The sequence below is a fragment of the Pleuronectes platessa genome, chromosome 1 (assembly GCF_947347685.1).
Source record: "Pleuronectes platessa chromosome 1, fPlePla1.1, whole genome shotgun sequence".
In the NCBI taxonomy this organism is placed as follows: domain Eukaryota; kingdom Metazoa; phylum Chordata; class Actinopteri; order Pleuronectiformes; family Pleuronectidae; genus Pleuronectes; species Pleuronectes platessa.
This window is the reverse complement of record NC_070626.1, coordinates 3,728,015-3,747,453: the sequence shown is the minus strand read 5'-3', so window position 1 is coordinate 3,747,453 and position 19,439 is coordinate 3,728,015. Positions and strand designations below refer to the sequence as shown.

Genomic DNA, 19,439 nt, shown 5'->3' with positions numbered 1-19,439 from the left:
TTGTCCATGGCTTATTTTTTTGTTTATTTTCTTTGGGAAGTTTTTACCATTTTATTGATTGAACAGTAATAATGAGAAATGGGGAGAGAGAGTCAGTAAGGAGCGGGCAGGAACTGAACCTGCAGCAGCTGCAGGAGGTCTCAAGCCTCTATTTATCCTTGTTTTATTTTTTCTTTAATTGTTGAGGGATTTATTCCTTTTATTCGTCTTTCTTCTTATTCATTGTCATTGTTTTTACTTTTAGGTGGTTTATTCAATCTTATTCTCCGAATAATTTTGACTGCTTGCATTTATTTGCCTTTGTCCTGGGTCGCTATGGACTTTGGAACAAGGTTTTGAAAGGTGCTTTTTTATTGTTATATGGGTGAGCTATGTGAGCTAGCACAAGCTGTGTTGTAAGTTTAAAGTAGGAAACTATGATTGGTTGCTGTCATTAGACGATCCGTCAAGCTCCAAGCATCAGGCACTCTCAAAGTAAAGCACTACAGACCATTCCAGTGAGCAGAGTAACTTTGATGAGGAAAGGGAGAGGAGCCAAAAGAGTTACTGTTTAATCTGAGCAGCATGCATGGGAATATATAACAATGGACTAATTTGTGGATTTCTGCCCCTTTCTCTGTGGACTTGTGAATGTCCCATAAACAGCAATATTTATGAGACATTACACTAATACTAATTGTCTCCTTACCCCAGGCCTGTGTTTTTTAGGAGTATAATGCAAATATTTTGATAGAAAAATTGCAGACATTTTTAGGGGACTGATATCTAAGGGTGTGTACATTTTGGAAAATTAAAAGTAAAAATCCAGATTTCGTGAATTTAAATGCTATAAATAAAAAAATTCTGATGTTCTTCAATACATGTGGCATCTATTGCACTTATGTCCACCCAGGGAGAGGGATCCCTCACATCTGGCTCTCTCTGAGGTTTCTACATTCTCTTTCCCCTGGTAAAAGTAATAATTTGCACTTTTTCCTTTCTCTTGTTTAGGGTTAATGGTAGAGGATGTCACACCTTATTAAGCCCTATGAAACAAATTGTGATTTGTGCTATATAAATACAATTTGATTGATAGATTGAAATGTGGTTTCATAAGGGGAATGTGGGACCTTAGAGGTATGTGCTCTAAGTACCATTCTAGTTTTCAATATTTTTCCAGAAAACCAAAATCAAGCAATCCAATAACCGGCCATCCACTTTAAGGTAATAAGGTTTACACTTTCTGTAAATATCGTTTATATCATTGGATTATAAACTTCAGTCCAGGATCCTGTGTTTTTGTCAATCAGTGACTCAGAATATCTTATTTCTCTCGTATTATAGGTTTCATATTATAATGTAATTACCCCCTGTTTTAAAAATTAGGTTCCCGTTAAAACTATTGTTAGTCTCCATTTTCCCTCACGCTGGAATGTTTCCGGTATCTTCTTTTTTAATTAAATAGCTGCTATGAGAACCTATTTTTTAAAATCTGTCCTTTTCTTTAAACTTTTACTAACAACCATTGAAACTGATCAATGCCAGCACTTCAGTTTTGCTGAGTCATTTACCAGGCTTGTTTGACTACCAGAGGGCTAGATTAGGGAGGATACTACAGGCAGCATGTGATTGGCTAGGCAGTGGGAGGCGGGCCTGTCCAAACATCTGGAAGAGTTTACTGCTGCTGTTGAGTCGCTCAGAAACTCAGTCAGTTTGAGTAGAGAACCACTACCAAAGAGAAGATGTCTTTTATAAAAGTTGATGCAGCTTCTGATTTCTCCTTCCACAACCTGCCTTATGGTATATTCTCATCACCGGACAAGGTAAGTTTCATTTGTTTTTGTTCTGCTGACTTTCAAACATATAAAGCTGGAGTGCACAGACTCCACTGAGGACCTTTGGTCAAGATTTTCAAAATAAAAATATTTGGATTAACTTTAGGCCAATGAGAGATAAGTTGATCTCTATTGGGAACTTTATCTTCATAGTCACAATTGCAGTTTGTAGAAGTGTACTGGCATGTGTGGTGCAGCGTGTATGCCTGCTGTGAGTGTACTCTGGGATCTGGGCCATTCCACACAACGATTGCAGCCAGTACACATCTCACACCTTGTTAATATGTATTTATGAATGCACAAATTGCACAACATTATTTGGAGGAAATACCAAAAACTATAAGGGAACAATTATTACCACTTGATAAATGCAGGGTAGCAGAAATGCATTCTATAATTTGTAGTTATGTCAGAGTGTTCTCTTTTTCCGCAGCTCAAACATCGTATCGGTGTTGCCATTGGAGACCAGATACTGGACCTCAGTGTAATAAAGTCCTTGTTTCAAGGACCTGTGCTTTCCAAACATCAGGATGTCTTTGAAGAGGTAAGTTTTACTACTAGGACTATTGAGAGAGCAGACACTGAAAAAAGTAACTTTTTAGCCAGGCATGAATGAGAAGTACTGCAAATCTTTTAGTTTAGAGTATCACATTAACAGCACTATTGAAAAGTCCTATTGTCACCTTCCAAAATAAGCCCAGTGAGTCCCATGACCCTAAAACCCTCTACACTTTAGTTATGCCTCTGGTTTAGAGGCAATGAGGGGTTACGTAAACCTATATGGGGCAAACAGAGTAGTTCCAATTCCCACTAGATTTCAAATTTGGTCAAACAGCTACAGACACTGGTGTACCAAGTACTCATATCCTGTACTTCAGTACAAGTAGCAATACCACAACATTACAAGAAGAAATTTACTTTAGGTAGAATTACAGACATCTGAACAAAATGTACTACCAAACTACCAAGTGTCCATACCACAAATCTACCTCTGCTTGTTTTATCATATTGGATTATCCTAATGAAAGCATAAATATATAACCTTCATTTTTATACTGTATCTTAACAAGCAGGAGCGATTTAGCAATTATAGTTAAAGAACTGCTTATTCTGGTTATAAGACTGAGCTATTAAATAGCGTGGTGGAAATGTGTGCAGCTCAGCCAGGTTGAACAGGATTGAAAAATAACTAATGATCATGTCTATTGCAATTCATGTGCTGAATCAGCAGCTTTCATTGAAATGGGCTGCCATGTTTGGACATCCAGTGTTTAATCTGCTCCCTGTAAAAATGAGAATTAAAGGTGCTCTACATATGTTAATATTTACTATGCACATTTTTCCACGCCTCAAAATAATAATAACTTTTAACCTGCCACAAGATGTAATTTGTCTGTCAAGTTTGTGGCTCTGCCCAAAACCTATGTGGTGGTATTACCAAAATTCATTGTCCTTCAATGAATGTGTCAGCATGAGGTAAAATATATTTGTTTTTTTGTCTTGTCTCCCTACAAGCCCACACTGAACGCATTCATGGCTCTTGGTTACGAGGCCTGGAGAGAGGCCAGGAAGACGTTGCAGGTGTTGCTGTCAGCCAATGATAGCACACTGAGAGATGACATCAGCCTTCGGAGCAGGTCGGTGTCTGTAGTGTTTGCAGATGCAGAAGTCTACAAAGTGCACATACCTTCAAAACCTTGTCTCTGAGATCACAGCAGGTCATCATCAGCAGCTAAGGACAAAGTGGGGTGTGATCAGATGTGGGCTACCATAGGAGCTTGAACATTTCAAGCAAAAAAAAAAAAAAATGTGTGTATTTATATCGCGCTTTTCTAGGCTTGATGACCACTCAAAGTCCTTTTGTTGTACACTTTTGCAATCCACCCATTGAATACTGCTGGCATAGCCATCATTGGGCACTTTAGGATTGTGTGTTTTGCCTAAGGACACCTTAGCAGTTATGCAGGGATCTATATAAATGTCTCTGTTGCTATTCATCTCATGTCACGTATGCTCTCTGATTCACACAGTAAATAGTTCAGACATACGGTCAGTATCCTTGTTCTGGAAAAGATTTGCTCTAGTGTGGGAAGTCAGCCTTATATTTTAACTCTCCAAAAGGCTTTAAGCTTTATTTATTTGCTAATTGATCTTAGGCATTTGCATCATTCATTGTTTTTGTGTCTTTGTCCTTGCAATTGCAGAGCATTTGTACATCAGAGCACTGCCACTATGCACCTTCCTGCAAACATTGGTGAGTCATATCATGGTATAAATCCGGTCATCAGAGTTGTGTGTTTTATCAAAGGCGAATCTAATAAAACGGAGCACATATGCCCCTTGGCATCATCTCTAAAGTTAATTTCCCCTCATACTTTTTGAATAATGCATTTGTTTGAGTCAGTGTCAAGAGTCTTTAATGTTACGACGTGTCTCACCTTTGGAGAGAGAGTGTTTGCCGTTGCTGTGAACTGTCAGTATGTGTTAATGTCAACAGCTGCCAAGGGCATCACTTCCAAAAGGACCGGGGACACTCCCCTCCCATCCTCTTATAAATTCCAGTGTTGTTCCCCTCATTTTGATTATTTGATATTACAATTCAACTCTTTATAAGAATAACTAAAATGTGCTTACAGAAAAAAGTCCCCAAAAGAACAGCTGCTGGGAACAGGGTTTTACAGCTCTGGCTACAGACAGGAAGTCATGAAATGCCACGGGCTGGAATATAAATTCCTATTTGCTAAACTGGGGAAAATTATTTCCTTGATAACTTGTTTTTGTGCACAGAGACATACAAGATCTAACATGTCTTATTTTATTCTTCAGTACATCATATAGGAAGACATAATGACAGACACATAGTTATGTGTGAAGCACAGTGGGGCGCTGTTTAACCACATACCACAATTCTGTTTCCTTTTACTCAGCTCCATTATTCAGGTTTGTGCTGATAAGGCCCAGGCGGTAAATGTGTATGTTTAAGTTCTTCTCCCTCTGTATTTTTCCCAGGCGATTACACTGACTTCTACTCCTCCAAAGATCACGCCACCAACGTCGGCATTATGTTCCGGGGAAAGGAGAACGCTCTGATGCCAAACTGGTACACTCTCACTCAAACAAGCTGTTAGACACAGAGGTAAACTCAAAGCTCACCAGGAGGCCTCCATGCATTCCCCAGTGCTGGGATAGATACTGAGAAACTGGCTCTCCGAAAACAGTTATAATTGATTTGGGCCTCAAGAGCATCAGTGTGCATTCCAACGCTGATCAGGGCCCTGAACAGAATTACTGCACCAGACGTCTAGAATGCTTGCTGTGGTGGAGTTCATATCACATTTCCGGCAGTATCTCCTGCAGCACAGACAGGCTTCATTTAATCCGCATCCCACATGGCAGGAGTGCTAAGGTGGCTGAGGCATCTTGGTCTCTCTGTAAACCCTTTGGTTTAGCAGCTTATTGGCAGGTTGTTCATCCTGCTTGTCAGACTCAGGTCCGATTTAAAGGGGGCAAAATAGTTTTTAGCAATGGACCACATGTATTTGAATCCCTTTGTTAAAAAGGGAGACCAATAGAGAGGGTCAAATAAATTGATCCAACTGATGTGTTTGATATGGTTCTTTTATTCATGTTTTAAACTAGCCCTGAGAAATAATCTATATATTTATATCAACCTTGCACCATCAATTGACAATGTGAATATTATGTGTCAGTGTAAAAAGTAATGAACCACCAGTGAACCTTCATGAACAGTCTGCAGCTCCCCTATGCTTTACAGAGCTTTTTATTGAGCTTTAGCTCACAGTTTGATATTGGGGCCCAGAAGGCAGCTGCTCATCACTGCAGCCACTGAGCGCCTCCCCAGAGTTCAGTGCTTCACTATACTGATATAAGTGTTGGTGTTGGATGAAGCACTCCCTGTTCAACATACCCCTCTGCCATTTGTCCGACCAGCCACCCGACGATTCAGTCTTTGCCAGACTTGCATCTGTATCCTCGTTGTGGTTACCATTGTCTGTACAGTTTGTTGACTAAATAGTTCTCATTGCTGTTGCTTTTCTGTACTTCACTTCCCAGAGATCACCTGGGCAGAGCAGAGACATCTCACGTAGTCCCCTTTTTTTTTATATCTGCTCATCATCCGTAAAAATATAACTGAACATTTTATCAAATGACCCTTCATTATACATTTCTAAATGCCTGTAGGTCTACAACAACATAATGACTGCTGCAATAATATATCGTCCCTACTCTGTGAATTCTCGTTCATATATGCACAATTTGTAGACTAACACTGAACCCTGAGCACAGCAGCCTGTTAACAGAGTAAGTTTGCGACAGTGTTCTTCGTGCAGACCCAGTGCTAGACCAGGAACCCGTATTGATTGCGTTACACGGATCACGTGCCATTTACACCATCTCTTATTGGCTTTCATTAGTCATCAAACATCAACTGCTTTCACATAAACTGAAGCTTAATATATACAATTGAGAACATATTTTACATTCATAAGTCAACACAGCCCAAGTACAAACTGAACTTAATTTCCCCATTCTGGTCTCTGCTGTCGTAACTTGGCCATTGTATTTTGCAGGCTGAGGCTTCCAGTGGGGTACCATGGCAGAGCGTCATCTGTGGTTGTTTCTGGGACTCCAATTCGCCGCCCCTCAGGCCAGATGAGACCTGACCAGAGTAAGATACTTATGTTTGTTGATGGACATGTATCTACAGTGCTCTTATCAGTGCCTTCTGACAGACAACCTGCTGCTGCTCGAACAGCCAAAACAATGAGCTGAAAGATGCTGAACCCTCAGTAGAGCTGAGAGGAACTATATAGTTGGGGATGAATCCTTATGGGCTCATCAGTATTGAGTACACGTTCACATTATACAGCATCATTTGATCTAATGTAAAGATATGGAAATTGATTTGAACAAATTGTTCTGTCAAATCTAGTTACAAGACCATAATTTTGGTTTGGCTCTCTAGGTGGGTATTGTGTGTTCATGGTACCACAAAACTAAAATAAGATAGTTCTCCAGTAGGTTTATCTAGCCATGGGTGTGATACTGTCTGTCATGTTGTGTTCACTGCTTGGCCTAGAGCTGCCCTAACATTTAATTAGTCCAAATTCAGCCCCTAAAGTGAGCAGTGTACCATTTGTGTTGGCAAATTTAAAATAATTTTTGAGGATGTGACTATTTAACAGATTTTGGTTGATTGAAGTACACAGTGATAACCGTGTTTTCCTTTTTTCCTGTCTGCTAGCAAAACCTCCAGTGTTTGGGCCGTCTAAGCAGATGGACATTGAGCTGGAGATGGTGATTACAGTGTCTATTTTATATCATCACCTGTATTTATTTTCTAAGTATTATAATTACATGCTTGAAAATAAGGCCTGAGTTGCCTTCGTGATCCATATTGATCTACAATAGCTGAGCAGTTTTTCACTGTTGTGATATTTTAAAATTGCTTCTGCTCTTGGATAAGGCCTTCTTTGTTGGAGGAGGGAATCAGCTTGGGGAGCCCATTCCCATCCAGAAAGCCCAGGAACACATCTTTGGCATGGTACTGATGAATGACTGGAGTGGTAAGAGCCTCTGCAAAACATATGACACCAGCAGCATCATGATATGAACTGTCATGGGCCCTCATATGAATAGTTTCTAAACATGTGCAGTGATTTGGAGAAGATTTGTAGCTTTAGAGGGACTTTTGGCCTTTTATATTAGACAGAGCTCAGTAAAAGGTAAGAATGTTAAGGTGTTTAACAATAAACCAAATGTGTTCATATCTGTAAAGTTTGTTTTGACTGTCTGATGTCTGAACTGGTTCTGTGATGACGCTAATGGTAAATCACTGCCAGATCACTCATGAGCAGGGACAATTCACTTACAAACACACTTGTTCTTTTATTCAGCTCTGCATTATACATGTTGATGCAGTCGCTTCAGATTTAGGCAGATGGAAAATGTTTCAGATGATGTAGCCTCGGCATCCTCATCAAAACATGAGTGGAAATATTGGATGTATTATTGATTGGGCTGGAAATCTCTGGAGGAGAGGTGCATGGTGTTGTTGCTCTCTGACTGTCATTCTCTCTAATATCCCTTCCTCATGGCTGAACTGTGAAACCACAGCATGACAAACAGTTTCCTCTGTAATAATTCATTATTAGGGCGACCCTACCATTTTATATCTGACCTTTGAAAACATTCTTGATGGATTTATCCTCCAGTTCCTCTGTCACTTCATGCGTTAAACATGACTTAATGCCAATTGTGATTAAATTTTATACATACAGTATATGTAGAGTATGGATTTCACAGTATTGCTTTAAAATGCCTAAGATAATGCATGAAAAGATTAAAATAACTGAGGAGCCATCTTCATCTTCGAATGTCAAACGTTCTCATAGGTCTTATAGTTATGGCCATGAAGTAGGTGCACAGTAAACCTCACAGATGGATACAACCCTGGTAACCATAATGTTGGACATTAAACATAGAAAACACTCTGAAAAGAATACACTGGGAACATGAAGACGACACAGGAAGAGAGAAAGCGAAAAAGTTCCACGATGACTAACGGGTGAAATAGATGAACTGATCAAGAAGCAAAGAGACTTATATACACAGGGCAGGCAAAGATAATTGAACACAAGTGAAACACATGAGGAAGAGGTACAGATGATCACAAGGGTGGGAAAACAGCACAAAGACAGGAAGTTAAGCTAGAGATACTGTACATGAGGAGTACAAACTTCAAAATAAAACAGGAAACAGAACTCAGTGAGAAAATACTGAGTACCAACTTCAACACAAGGAAACACAGGTAAAAGTCCATAAACCAAACTCAAGCAAAATGTCCAAGAAAATTGTAAGAAACTCATTATCTAATATTCAAAGTCATGACACAAATTTCTGACCAGAGAAAAACTCTAGTGAAATTAAGTAGTTTCTCATTTAGCCTTAGGCCCCGTCAGAAAACCCCAACTCCTTATCCCAGCTGCATAATTCAACCACAGTCTGTGAGGAGCGGGGAAATGTGTGAAGTCAGATGTGGACTGATTTGACGCTAGAGATGTCTGTGAGCAGCAATGGCTCAAAGACAATGCACAGTGAAAGCGGGAGAGCAGAAAAATCTGAAACAGCAAGAGGACAGTTTTTTTTAGGGTGAATAGAAAAGCCCAAATTAAAAGAACAACTTATTATTTCAAACCTTTCATAATATGTTGTACATAAAGAAATAAACATATAGCATTGAATATATAATGTCAGGTTTATTGTATTTTAATTCATTGCATATATTTTTATAAATATATTTACGGCAAATATGTACATCAGATAGATAGATAGATAGATAGATAGATAGATAGATAGATAGATAGATAGATAGATAGATAGATGTACTTTATTGAGTATTGAGGAAATTATTGTGTTACAGCAGCTACATGCTAAATGAAATTTAGCAGCTACATCCTCCGCTCTGCTTTTGGTGGTGCACAGCAGTTTAACTGAAGAGTCACTTGTTAGAGGATCATTGTGGGTGAGGGGAGTCAGTGACCCGTGCGTGAGCACAGCAGACAAGCATTAAAACTCCTGCAGCTGAAGATTATCTCGCTGGTGCTTCATTAGCACAGGCTTGAAGATGCTAACACCAAAGTATTTTATTTAACCACTGAGGCGATTTATGTGAGATTACTGGGATGTAACTCAATTAGTTAGTTAGTGCCTGTAGCACCCCTGCTGGGGTATAGGCCGTCGACAAGGGACCTCCAGAGTTCACGGTCGCTGGCGTTCTTTTCTATCTGCGACCAGGTGCCTCCCAGTCTCTTTGTGTCTGCCTGAAGGTCCCGGCGCCAGGTGTTTTTAGGACGTCCTCTGCTTCTCTTTCCTTGAGGGTTCCAGGTCAGAGCCTGTCTGGTGGTGTTTGACTCTGGTTTGCGTAATGTGTGCCCGATCCATCTCCATCTTCTTCGTCCAATTTCGTCTGCTGCTGGGGGTTGTTTTGTTCTTGTCCACAGATCGTTGTTGCTGACCTTGTTTGGCCAGTAGATTTTCAGGATTCTTCTGAGACATTTGTTTATGAAGGTTTGCACTTTATTTATTGTGATCTTATTGATTCTCCATGTCTCTGCCCCATAGAGCAGGACGGATTTTACGTTGGAGTTAAAGATTCTGATTTTAGTCGTTTCCCGTATCTCTCTAGAGTTCCAGATGTTCTTGAGAAGTAGAAATGATGTCCTTGCCTTACCTATCCTAGCTTTTACATCTGCATCTGTACCACCCTGACTGCTGATGATACTCCCCAAGTAGGTGAAGGACTCTACCTCTTCTAACATGGTGTCACCAAGGGTGATCGGTTCCGTACTAGTTGTATTTATCCTTATGTTTTTAGTTTTTCCCTCATGGATGTTAAGTCCTACTTGTGAGGAAGTCTCTACGAGTGTATTGATCTTGTCTTGCATCTGGTGGTAGCTATGTGACAGTAGTGCCAGGTCATCTGCGAAATCTAAGTCATCCAGTTGGGTCCATAATGTCCATCGGATTCCGTTCTTCCTTTGTTCTGTTGTTGTTCTCATGATCCAGTCAATGGCTAGTAAAAACAGGAATGGGGATAGAAGACAACCCTGTCTGACCCCAGTCTTGATCTGGAACTGTTCCGTGAGCTGTCCATCATGTATCACTCTACAGGTCATTCCAGAATAGCTGTTTTCAATGATGTTCACTAGCTTAGTGGGCACTCCATGGTGTCTCAATAACTTCCATGCGGTCTCTCTATGTACACTGTCGAATGCCTTCTCGTAGTCGACAAAGTTGACATAGAGTGGGGAGTTCCACTCTAGTGACTGCTCTATGATAATGCGAAGAGTGGCAATCTGGTCGACACAGGACCTATTCTTTCTAAATCCTGCTTGCTCGTCTCTCAGTTGGTGGTCAACTGCATCCTTCATTCTGTCCAGGATGACTCTATTTAGCACTTTGCCTGGCACAGAGAGTAGGGTGATCCCTCTATAGTTGTTGCAGTTTCCCAGGTCTCCTTTCTTTGGGAGCTTGTTAATAAGGCCCTCTTTCCAGTCAGATGGTATCTCTTCTTCTTCCCAGATCCTTTTGAAGAGTGGATGCAGCAGGCTCACCGTGATACCAACGTCTGCCTTTAGGGCTTCTGCCGGGATGTTATCTGGCCCAGTTGCTTTCCCACTCTTCAGCTGCTGTATCGCTTTCCTGATCTCCTCTCTGCTGGGTATGTCACAGCTGATGGGGAGGTCGGTCTGTGCTGGTGGGATATCTGGTGGGTTTACTGGTGGGGGTCTATTTAGCAGTTCCTCAAAGTGTTCTGCCCATCTGTGTAGTTGTCCGTCCTTTGTTTTAATGCTGTTTCCCTCTTTATCCCTGACCGGTCTTTGTGGCCTGCTGTATTTGCCCGACAGCTTTCTGGTGGTGTCATACAACTGTTTCATGTTTCCATTTCTTGCTGCTTCCTCTGCTTCTTCGGCTAGGTTGTCGATGTATTTCCGCTTGTCCGCCTTAATGCTCCTCTTAACCATTCTATTGATATTAGTATACTCTTCTTGTGCCTTTGCCTTGGATGCTCTTGTACGACTGTTTGTCACTAGTGCTTTCTTCTCTTTTCTTGTTTGGATTCTTTTTTGGGTTTCTGTAGATATCCACTCCTTTTGCTGGAATTTCCTGTAGCCAACCACTTCTTGGCATGTGGATATTAGTGCGTCTTTAATATGTTGCCACTGACTGTCGATGCTGTTTTCGTCTTCAAGTAGGTCCTGGAGAACGTCAAATTTGTTTGATAGTTTCAGTCTGAATTCCCCTTGTTTTTCTGCGTCCCTCAATAGGCTCACGTTGTATTTCTGTCTGTTAGCTGTTGTCTCCGTCTTGTTCTTCTTGAGCTTGAGTTTCAGTCTAGCAGTTAACAAATGATGGTCAGATGCTACATCTGCCCCCCTTTTAACTCTCACATCCTGTAGTGATCTTCTGAACTTCTTGCTTATGCAGATGTGATCTATTTGGTTCTCTGTTGTGTGGTCTGGTGATACCCATGTTGCTTTGTGTATCCTCTTATGTGGGAAGATGCTGCCTCCGATAACAAGCTTGTTCAGTGCGCAGATATCCATGAACTTCTCTCCGTTTTCGCTTGCTTCTCCAAGTCCATGTGTTCCCATCACCTCCTCATATCCGATGTTTACTTTTCCTACCTTTGCATTAAAGTCACCCATGAGGACGGTGGTATCTTTCTCTGGATATTTGTCCAGGATGTTCTGAAGCCTGTCGTAGAACTCCTCTTTTTCTTCTTCTTCACTGGGGTTCGTTGGTGCGTAGCATTGGATGACATTCATCTTTATCTTCTCCTTTGTTGTTCTGAACGATGCTGTGATGATCCTTGGTCCATGGGCCTCCCATTCTATCAGTGCTCTCTGTGCGGCTCTTGATAGCATGAGGGCTACCCCTTCTGTGTGTGGGGCATGGTCATCTTCATGGCCCGAGTAAATCAGCAGCTCTCCACTCATTAATCTTTTCTGGCCTGATTGTGTCCATCTTGCCTCACTGATGCCCATTAGTACAAGATTATAGTTTTTCATCTCTTGTGCTATTTGAAAGGTTTTCCCTGTTTGGTACATTGTTCTTACATTCCATGTTCCAATGGTAATGTTTTTCCTGGTTGAGAGAAGGATGGTCGGTCCTGTGGCTTCCAGGGGCTCCTGGCTTTCACCACACAACGTCATTTGTCTTCTAGCTGAAGAGCTACTCTCTCCCAGGGCCGTGTCCTCTCGTAGTTCTCTTGTCGACGTTTCTGTAACTGCAAGTGTTTTACAGGGTGGGGTTGTTGGCCCCACGCCCAACCCCCAACCTGGAGGACCAGGTGCTGCTTTTCGTCCGGCCTCTACTCTAAAACCTGCCCGGCATGGTTGCACCTACGGGGGGTATGAATACCCGCCGGTATAGCCTTTAGAGTCACGGAGGCACGCAAGCCTCCCCACCACGGCAAGGTAGCAGCCACGGGGGGAGGGATGTAACTCAATACGTTTAATCAAATACTTTACTCAAGTATGTATTTTCTTTAATACCAATTATTAGTTTAGATATTTTTTTTTTTTTTTTCTGCTCTTGTAACAATAACCTTTCCTTAATGTTTTTGTTTCTTATCAGCCAGAGATATTCAGGCATGGGAGTATGTTCCTCTGGGTCCATTCTTGGGCAAGAGCTTTGGGACAACAATCTCACCTTGGGTCGTCCCCATGGAGGCACTGTTGCCTTTCGCAGAGCAGAACCCTATCCAGGTTAGTGCAAGAATTTTACACATTTACATACATATATGGGTTTGGACAGGCATAGATGTTTACTTCCACTTGGTTGTTAGAGGTATCACATGTTAGCCACTAATTCTAGTTTTAAAATAGGACGTTTACATTTGAGATGTTTTGGATAAAGTTGCTTTAACAAACCTTAATGATATCCAGCATTATCAATAGCTCTCCATTCCATTGTTTTTTGTATGATTCTCACTCAGAGGTAATAAAAGAAGCTGACACATTATTACCTGGGTCAACACAAGTTCAAAGTGTAGACAGAACTAATTTAGTTCTGGCCACATCTTGCTTTGACTGACAGAGGGAAATGAAAACAATGGGAGTGGACGAAGACAGTAGCTTGACTGGAACAGAGCATATTGATTGTCAAACTTGCTGCATTAGAACTACACTTGGACATTAAATCAAGTAAATGCAACAGAGTATATTTAATTTGATTCTACTTACCCTTGTCTGGACCTGATTTACAGCGAAAGGCTTTTCCTCTGGCGCCACCCTTAGTACAAACATAACATTTTATGTCTCACTATTCAATTCAATAAAATTGTATTTGTATTACCCCAAATCATAATGTACATTATCTCAAGGCACTTTACATAAAAGGTCAAGACCTTATAAATTATAGAAAAAACCTAACAGTTCCCACAATGAGCAGGATAGAGAGACACTTGTGCACCATCAGGTTTGGATTTTATCATAAACAGTCAGTTTATTCTCTGCATTTTGGTGTGAGTCGTGAACATCGGAGCTTCCACATGAGGCTGTATTATTTTTTTTATTAATTTTAAATATTTGGTGTTTGTTTCTCCTATATCTGCAGGATCCAGAGCCCCTCCCCTATCTTCAACACCAAGATCCTTACATTTTCAACATTGACCTGTTCGTGAAAGTCAAAGGTAATGTGCACGAAGGGATTTTAATCAAATCAAATGTAATGGTTTTACGTTGTACTTGTGCAGCCAAACACACACACACATACACTGCTTAGCAGTAAAAGCCCTGAGGTGATCCATGGTAACGAGTAGTCATTAAGTTCTGTTTACGTCTCCCTCTCACCCACACTTCTAATATTTTACCACCTGAACTTTCCACCAACATCTCAGGTGGTTTTTCCATCCCTTCCACAAAAAATTTGAGGATTTAATATGCAGCATAATTGGACTTCCAAATTCATCCAACATTCTAATAAGCAAGATCACATATGTTTCATTTTCAAAATATACCAAAAAGGTAATCATTTTGGAGAAGAATAGCCTCTGCCAGTTTTTGAATTGTGTATATTGCTGTTTTATAATTGCTGCTGCAATAACGCACATGTTTAGCAGGTTGAGGTTTCAGATGAATACAGTGGAATAAAAAGTACAACTTTTCCCTTTGAAATGTACTGGAGTAGAAGTATGGAACTACTATAAGGTACCATACCTCAAGTCTGTGCTTATATGATGTAAATGGACCTCATTACCTTCCATCACAGTTGATGTGGTAGTAATCATGTGCAAAGCCTTAATACAGCGTCCACTATATCTCACTGATTCATGTCAGGAGCACTGTGTTATGTCATGAAGTGCTTGTAATTTTAGTTTTTTCCTGTTTTAGGAGAGGGCATGGCAGAATCAGCAGCCATCTGCAATTCAAACTTTAAGGTAAGAATAATACTGAGTCAGATCCACTCTGGATAACATGTAGAGTAAATAAGACAGAATAAAAAGGTGTTTTCTTAGTATTATACATGTCAGATGCACCATGTTTTGTAGTGGTAGTGACTGTGACTGTGACCTTCTGGTAATAGTCTGCAGGTTTTTGTATGGTCCCACAGATATAAGATGTCTGTTGTGGAAGCAGACAATTATGAAGATATCACAGATTTTAAAGTTCAATAAACAAACGATTTAACACATAACATCAACAGAGCAGTACACCAATAAATGTATATGTTAGGCAAAAGGAAAGCCTTACTTGTAGTGCACAGAGTTGTTTGTGTCACTAAAACATTAAAGTAGGGCTACAACTAACCATTATGTTCACTTTCAATTATCTATTGACATTAGTTGTCCACCTATGTGGAGAAAATTTAAGAAAATGACATGAAATATTAGACTATCTTACCTGATGGTGGTGGTCCTGGCATTATGCCTCTCAGGTATTTACAGGGTGAAGGGAACGAGCACAGAGCTCATCATTGATGTCAAGCCTCATACTGATTGTAAAGAAAAGAATGTTGATGCTGCACTTTCCCAGAGGAAATGAGCAAGTGTGCATAGGGACGCACACTAACGCAGGGACATGCTCACAATGAAAATTAAAGGACATTATCAATATCATTAAAACTGTAAACATGTTGCTATTGGAGTTTGGTGACCGACCACATACTGAATATAAAGATGGATGGCGTATTTCCACTTCCTCCCATTGTAGAATGTAAAGTGAAGCCAAAGTATCCCAGATAAGGTGCAGCCATCTTGTGCTTTTAATGTAATTTGGAGTCAGAGACTGCATAGTAGTGCCTGTAGATAATTCAGACATGTTTAGGAGGCTTATGAGTGTGTGAAATGTGGTGCAGCTTGGAGAAGGAGACTGTCGGACCTTGGCAGAGGTATGCACACTAATCAGTGTCATAGTTGTCTTTGCTTTGACCTCCGATCCTCTGATCACAGCTTGTTGCTCGAGGTCATAAGTCTGTTTCTCTCTCTCTCTCTCTGTCTCTCTCCCGGGCCTCTAGTACATGTACTGGACCATGAAACAGCAGCTCGCTCATCACACAGTCAATGGCTGCAATGTCAGAGCAGGAGACCTGATGGCTTCTGGTACTATCAGTGGACCTGTAAGTCTGCATTTATTGTAAGATCAGTGGATGAAACTGTTTATTCTGTTGGACATGTTGTAAGACTACCCTGAGGCACCATGATTAAGTCAGACCATTTGTTTTTGTATTGTATCTGTCTCTTACCCTTTTTCCTCCTGTAAAAAACAACAGCAACTTGTACTTCTAAGGTCATCTATATTTTTTGTGGAACTAAATTATAAAAAAAAAAATCCTTTTTCTTTTTCTACAAGTTCTACAAGTAATATTCAACATCTGTTTATTTCAAAAGCTGCAGTAATGAAATACACACCAGGGTTTTATATTTCAAAGCTGAAATTTGACCAGTTTCCTGCATTTTCGTAAACACGTATCTATCAAAGGAAGAATTTTTGTCAAACTCTGTCGTGTGTTTTCTATGGGCAGTATAATTGTAATGTAAAATGCTCTATCACCCTACAGGACGCAGAGAGTTTTGGATCCATGCTGGAGCTTTCATGGAGGGGATCTAAGACTATCAATCTGGGAGGTGGAGAGAGCCGAACCTTCCTGAAGGATGGAGATGAAGTCACCATCACAGGTCAGACTTAAGCTTCTGCACAGCAGCTGGGAACCATTAAAAGTGGTGTATTGAAGGGCCAGGGGTCTCATTTATAACCGTGCAGAGCCTGAGAGGTGCTCACGCCACTTCTCAGGCAAACGTTGGGATTTATAAAGCTGACGGAAAAGTTTGCGCATTTCCACGCCAACTCTGACCCATGTGTACGAATGTTGTGGAGACGGGAAAATGATGATGCAAATATGAGGAGGTTAACTGAAGCAGATTATTGATCCAGTTCATCATTAACATAAAACCAACAGTTTTATTTGTGCTTGTGCGACAAGACTGTTACATACGAACCTTACAAATTACTTTCAGATACTAATAAACAGCAGAGTTGCAGAGCCAAGTTATTAATGGATTTAATAATATCTTCTAACACTTTGCGTGTATCATCCAGGAAGATTGTCTGTAAGATCACTGCAGTGAACGTCACTGTGCCATCAGGCGCATTGTAGTTCACTCACAAAAAATAAAGAAAAACGATTCCCTCTCCAAATAATGTCCTAGAGTGGAGTTTAGGATCCACTGATGTGAGGTAATGGGTCAGATTCTTCTGCATATATAAATACCGTGGTGACAATTGTGCGCAATACTGCGTGATGGATGCACACGAATGGAAGGATGAGGCTGAAACAAGGAATCAGTGATCACAAAGACCTTTTATCCCAGTACGATCTGTGATCTCTGAGCTGAACTGAGTCCAGTATCAAACAGATCGAACCGAACCATCCGAGTACTAACAGAAGCATATAATCTAATCATTTTATATTCTATAGATTTGGGACATATCAGCTGTCTCTGAATTTAATAATTCTGCAGTTTTGGATGATTAAAACACAAACATGAGATACTACAAGTTCCCCCACATTCTGAAAGTGTTTTCTTTGCCTCACCCTTTGAATTGGATTTTTTTTTATTTCATGCACCGTCCATTCTCTCGTCTTCACTCTCACTCACCACAGCAGTGAGTCAGTGTATTTTCTTTATTAATGACATCACTGCTGTACAATAAAATTGCTCTTCACCTCCAGCTCACTAAAAAGTTGATGTCAGAAAGAAAGTTTCACTTCCTCACAAAAAAGCCTCTTGGACCATAACCGTCCGCCATATTGTTCATAAATTAGAAAACAGTAATATCACATCTTCTATTTGATTATTGTATCCAATCAACACCAACTTCGATATAAAACATTGAGACTGAGACACACATTTCTTTCATATATGATTGGGATTGGTAAAAAAACACAGCCAATATTATCCATAAACTTCTGCCAAGGACAGGGCTTGGCATAAATTGGCCGTAACTCTTTTAATATTTGTCCAATTATCGTTAAACTTATTAGATATGTTTATATCATATTGTAGAATAAGCATGTTGAAGCATCTAATTGAGATGCTTCAATTAGATGCTTCCAACTATTGAGCAAATTAAGGCTTGAATACGCTCATTGTGGCTACATTTTTATTTGAAATCTCATCTCTGAGGAAACTATCTATTATGAATGAGAAGCAGGAAAAGAAAGCCCCAAAAAATCCCCGAAATGAATTCCATGATCCCATGTTTCTTATTACAACTTTCATTATCTGCTTCTGTCTAGGTCACTGTCAAGGAGATGGATACAGGGTGGGCTTTGGACCCTGCGTGGGAACCATCGTGCAAGCCCTGCAACAGTGAAACACTGATATTGTTACTCATTTGTTTTCACATCCTTTTATAGAGCATATATACTGGAAGACCCAAACTAACACCACTACAGCATCTCTTCGAGCTCTGATCCTCGTGACTTGGGCTGGGAGACTTTCCATTTGATTGAGATTTTTTTATACGAATGATCAAATTTAAATTCCTACCGAGACTGATCTTTGCATTTGTGCCTTTTCTCAGAAAATACATACATATAGGCTAAATGTATGGTGTCGAAGAATATGTTAATGGTGACACCTTTGTAATACCTAACCTTTTTTTAATAATTTTTCTACTCGAAATTGTTGCACCCGTAAACATAACAAATATTGAGTAACATGTTTTAATTCTTTTGTATTTGCCTAAAAGTTATTCCCTTGATGGATGTAAAAGCGTTTTTTGCGGAAAAATTTTCATTGACATATGATTGAATCATTAGGGATAAAATTGAAACCTGTGCTGATATCTAGCCCTATAGACATCAACCAATTCATCACATACACACATGCTGAGCTCCTATCAGATTCATTGTATGCTCTGTAGAGTTGTATTGCCGTTGTTGTTAAGGGTTTCTCCCACTTCAGTGTTACTGCTGTACCAGGATCAGTATTATTGATTTTCTATGTGAGTAGGCTCTTGATTTATAATGAAATAATAAACATCATTGTGTTTGTGTCTTTTGTTTTCCTGTTTACTCTCTGTAACCATCAGATGCTGGTGTCTTTAGTCCCAGCTGCACTGCATGCAAACTAGTTTTATACATTTGGTGATATATGATTTTATATAAAGACTTTTATATAAAGACTATAAAGAAAACAACAAGCATTAGCCTCAGCTACCAGTGTACAACTATAGAAATTAGTACATAAATCATTAAGTACACAAAAGGCACTTCTGACAAGAATGAGTGTTATAATATGGGAAATATATTTAGGGGTGTATTTACAGACGTCAGTATTCATGATTGAAAATCGACAATTACTATATATTATATCACCTCAATATTAACAGCTATGTACCACTGGTTAATTGTTTTTAGCCAGAGAGAAGGGGGGACAGAGCCTTGTCCACCTGGCCAGCCGGACTGCCACTTTCGGATTTCAGTTCATTCAAGTGTACCTCACAGGTTTATGCAGATCTGGTGTGAGAGATGTGGCCAGCAGCATCCTTAGGCGTGCCATTAACTTGGGGTTGGATGATGCTGTTTTTAAAC

At 40.1% G+C, this 19,439-nt stretch overlaps 1 protein-coding gene and 1 long non-coding RNA gene across 2 annotated transcripts; both read left to right on the top strand.

Annotated features, from left to right (window-relative positions):
* Positions 1–1,616: 1,616 nt before the first annotated feature.
* On the top strand, positions 1,617–18,903 carry fah (fumarylacetoacetate hydrolase (fumarylacetoacetase)). Its single transcript, XM_053422132.1, has 14 exons — positions 1,617–1,802; positions 2,248–2,358; positions 3,330–3,451; positions 4,019–4,068; positions 4,824–4,914; positions 6,407–6,504; positions 7,081–7,133; positions 7,303–7,402; positions 12,978–13,108; positions 13,959–14,034; positions 14,735–14,781; positions 15,858–15,959; positions 16,401–16,518; positions 18,141–18,903. Exons 1-14 carry the CDS (start codon positions 1,722–1,724, stop codon positions 18,215–18,217), a joined length of 1,257 nt encoding a protein of 418 aa, XP_053278107.1. The 5' UTR covers positions 1,617–1,721; the 3' UTR covers positions 18,218–18,903.
* LOC128439790 (uncharacterized) lies at positions 9,539–12,498 on the top strand. The gene is made up of 2 exons (XR_008338444.1): positions 9,539–9,905; positions 10,024–12,498. It is a non-coding gene; the product is annotated as an uncharacterized LOC128439790 (long non-coding RNA).
* Positions 18,904–19,439: the final 536 nt, after the last annotated feature.

Excerpts from the sequence above, each read along its gene's own strand:
- fah (XM_053422132.1), top strand. The coding sequence starts at position 1,722 with ATGTCTTTTATAAAAGTTGATGCAGCTTCTGATTTCTCCTTCCACAAC. Across the intron at positions 7,403-12,977 it reads ACTGATGAATGACTGGAGTG|CCAGAGATATTCAGGCATGG; the intron begins GTAAGAGCCTCT and ends GTTTCTTATCAG. Across the intron at positions 14,782-15,857 it reads TCTGCAATTCAAACTTTAAG|TACATGTACTGGACCATGAA; the intron begins GTAAGAATAATA and ends CCGGGCCTCTAG.